The sequence below is a fragment of the Olea europaea genome, chromosome 13, assembly GCF_002742605.1.
Source record: "Olea europaea var. sylvestris chromosome 13, O_europaea_v1, whole genome shotgun sequence".
Lineage (NCBI taxonomy): Eukaryota > Viridiplantae > Streptophyta > Magnoliopsida > Lamiales > Oleaceae > Olea > Olea europaea.
In genome coordinates, this window is record NC_036249.1 from 6,420,452 (window position 1) to 6,424,159 (window position 3,708).

The following is a 3,708-nucleotide window of genomic DNA, read 5'->3' on the forward strand; positions in this document are numbered from 1 at the left end:
GCTCTATCTTGCATTTAAACAAGCAACAAAGAATTTATAACTTGAATATATAAACACATTAGCCAAAAAGTTAAAGCATAAAGCCAGATTAGGCCGTATGTGATTTAGTCTTGTTCTCTTCTACCCTTCATTCTCTAGTATCATTGCCTCTAGCTTCAGACTATTAAGAGAGAATTCATATAAAATTTCTGTCACACAAAGGTCATTCTTTCCTACTAGAGAGAAAAGGAGGAAAGCATGAATTCTGAGGTGTAATGGAAAAGATCACATTAAAATTGTAATCAAAGTTGGAAATTTCGGATATACATATAATTGGTTGGTTCTCATGCATTTGAAATCTCCGTTCTTCTGTTGGAAATGTAATTTGCAATTATTATCTAGATTCATGAATTATAATTATACATGCATTTGTCCATTAATGTACTAGAGGAGGAGAAACGTATCTATTCAATGTTGGTTGATGAGTTAGGCTAGATACATGTTAAATCTTATCTATAAATACCCATGTAACTCAAGTCATTAAGAGTATCGAAGTCAGGAAAATTTACAATATAATATCTTCTCTTCTACAATCATAAAAAAGTACAGCAGCACTATATTACGTATAATTTCGAGCATTCGATATTCCTTCTTTTTCTTTCGGTTTTTAATCAATCCCCAACAAATTTTTGGTATCAGAGCTTAGTTCTCTATACGTATCTCAAATTTTATTTCCCCTCTCCAAAGCATGGCAGCAAATCATGTTTCTACATCCATGTTTTCCTATACTCCTAACCAAGTTCCCATATTTGAAGGAGAGCATTTTGATTATTGGAGTAGTCAAATGGAGACACTCTTCATTTCGCAAGATTTGTGGGAAGTTGTTGAAGATGGATTTTCGGAACCTGATGATAATGAAGAAGAAGAAGAAGAATGGACGGAGGCTCAACAAAAAGATTACAAGAAAAATTTATGGAGAGATGCAAGTGCTCTTAGATTTATACAACAAGGATTAAGCAAGACCATATATCCTCGAATTCACGGTGTCAAAAGAGCCAAGCAAGCTTGGAATATCTTAAATGAGGGATTTCATGGCAATGACAAGGTGACATCTCTAAAGCTTCAATCTCTTTGGAGGGAGTTCGACAATTTATCAAAAAAAGATAATGAAATTACGCAATTCTATCTAACTCGAGTCTCCGAAATAGTAAATCAAATCAGAAGCCTTGGCGACACAATTCAAAAGGTCCTTCGAAGCCTTCCCGCGAAATATGATTATATTGTCGCCGCTATTGAAGAATCAAAAGATTTGTCTAAATATACTTTTTACGATTTGATGAGTTCCCTGCAAGTACATGAAGAAAGAATTGGCAGGTTCTCAAATCAGCCACTTGAGCAAGCATTTGAGTCCAAAATGAAATTTTATAATTCAAATTCTAAACAGCGGCAAGAAGGCAGAGGAGTATCTTCCTAAGGAAGAGGAGGTTCTTTCCAAGGAAGAGGAGAATCATCACGAGGACAAGGATGATCATTTCGAGGAAGAGGAAAAGGAAGATCACAAGGCAACCAATCAAAAAACTATGACGGAAATCCAAATCGTCAAGCTGGAAATGCAAATATTTTTTGCAAAATTTGCAGAAAATCAAATCATGAAACAAATGATTGCTTCTACAAATGCAAGAGATGCAGAAATCCTAACCACTCTTAAAGAGATTGTTATTACCAGAACAAAGATGAGAAGGATGAAGCAAACTTTTCCAAAGATGAAGATGAACAGCTTTTCTCTTGTATGACGGCTCAACAACAATCAAAAAATGTGTGGTACCTAGACAGCGGCTGCAGCAGTCACATGACTGGAAATAAAAAAATTTTCATTGATCTTGATAAGAATTTCAATTCAGAAGTGAAGCTTAGTGATGGAAAGTTACATCGCACTGAAGGAAAGGGAACTATTGCTGTTCAAACTAAAGGAGGTAACCAAAAGCTCATTGGTGATGTTCTTTATGTGCCTAATTTGACTAGTAACCTCCTTAGTGTTGGACAACTGCTACGCAAAGGATATTGTTCAAGCCGTGAGCATGATCTCAAGGTTCATGAATGAACCAAGTCAACTTCATTTTGCAGCAGCTAAAAGAGTCATGAGATACTTGCAAGGAACAAAGAAAATAGGCATCAAATATGTAAAAGAAAATGAGAGCAAGTTGATTTGGATATAGCAACAGTGATTGGGGAGGTTCGTTGGATGATAGAAAAAGCACTTCAGGTTATTTATTTTGTCTCGGAACTAATGTTGTTTCATGGAGTTCAAAGAAGCAAAAAACAGTAGTGTTATTATCCGCGGAAGCTGAGTATATTGCTGTTACAGATGCAACTTGCGAAACTATTTGGTTGAGACGATTACTAGCAGATTTGAAACAAGTTCAAAAACAGCCCACAGTAATTTATTGTGACAATATGTCTACGATAGCCATGACAAAAAATCCGGTGTTTCATTCGAGAACAAAACACATTGAGTTGCAACATCATTTCATCTGAGATATGGTGAGTAATGGTGAAATCAGCTTGGAATTCATTGGAACGAATGAGCAACCCGCAGACTTTCTAACCAAGGCGATCTATGTCGAGAAATTTCAAAAGGCAAGAGACATTCTCAAAATTGCAAATTAAGAGGGGGTGTTGGAAACGTAATTTGCAATTATTATCTAGATTCATGAATTATAATTATACATGCATTTGTCCATTAATGTACTAGAGGAGGAGAAACGTATCTATCCAATGTTGGTTCATGAGTTAGGCTAGATACATGTTAAATCTTATCTATAAATACCCATGTAACTCAAGCCATTAAGAGTATCGAAGTCACAAAAATTTACAATATAATATCTTCTCTTCTACAATTATAAAAAAGTGCAGCAGCACTATATTACGTATAATTTCGAGCATTCGATATTCCTTCTTTTTCATTCGATTTTTAATCAATCCCCAACATCTTCTCTGTAGATGAAAGTGGTTGTGAACAGAAACCAAGCCAATAATCCTTATCAATGTCAACTTAAACTTAATTTTCTAAATATTTTGAAGCATCTTATGGTGCTTGTCTCTTTTTGGCAAAAATGAAAGAACCGGTTGTAAAAGATGGAATGCAGAATGCAGTGGTTGTGATCATAGGGTAGTGGCACCAGTTAGAACTCTCCCATATAAGTTTGCATTGTTTTTGTTTCCCAGGTCATATGGGTACTCTTTATGCGGATGAATTGAAGGTGGTGTAAGTGGTCAAACTGACTAGATGGAGGATGATATTTTCATGGTCTTTATTATCATCTACATTGGAAACCAAGAATTTGTATTTGCTGATATTCTGGAGCACAGTGTAGCATGAGGGTTCCTAAATTGTTTTTCAGCAATGGAATCCATATTTTTGATTAATATTGCTTCCCCGTATTCTATTTCATGATTTTTCACTGGTTACAACTCCCCCATATTGAGTCACAGCCTTTTTTTTTTTGATATCCAGGTATCCACCTTAAAGTGACTAAATTCTGGAGCGTACACCTTGACCCCTCAAGCTACAGACAGGTTAAACTGCAGGTTGTGCCCCAAACTGACCAGTGCTCAAGAGCCCTCTCAACTGATCTGCCAAAGTGCCAAACAAGTCGTTTCCCATCTTTGCACATTACCTTCCAGTAGAGCTCCTGCCTTCCAGGAGAATATCTACCTTTCAAGAGCCTT

The 3,708-nt window shown here is 36.1% G+C and overlaps 1 protein-coding gene across 1 annotated transcript; it reads left to right on the forward strand.

Annotated features, from left to right (window-relative positions):
* The first annotated feature begins 727 nt into the window (after positions 1-727).
* Positions 728-2,080, forward strand: LOC111408372. Its single transcript, XM_023038138.1, has 3 exons — positions 728-1,353; positions 1,424-1,541; positions 1,706-2,080. Exons 1-3 carry the CDS (start codon positions 728-730, stop codon positions 2,078-2,080), a joined length of 1,119 nt encoding a protein of 372 aa, XP_022893906.1.
* Positions 2,081-3,708: the final 1,628 nt, after the last annotated feature.

What these genes read in the sequence shown, in the direction of transcription:
- LOC111408372 (XM_023038138.1), top strand. Translation starts at nt 728, where the DNA reads ATGGCAGCAAATCATGTTTCTACATCCATGTTTTCCTATACTCCTAAC. An exon ending in CATGAAGAAAGAATTGGCAG is followed by an intron (nt 1,354 to 1,423) that starts GTTCTCAAATCA and finishes AATTCTAAACAG; the next exon opens with CGGCAAGAAGGCAGAGGAGT. An exon ending in AGGAAAAGGAAGATCACAAG is followed by an intron (nt 1,542 to 1,705) that starts GCAACCAATCAA and finishes TGTTATTACCAG; the next exon opens with AACAAAGATGAGAAGGATGA.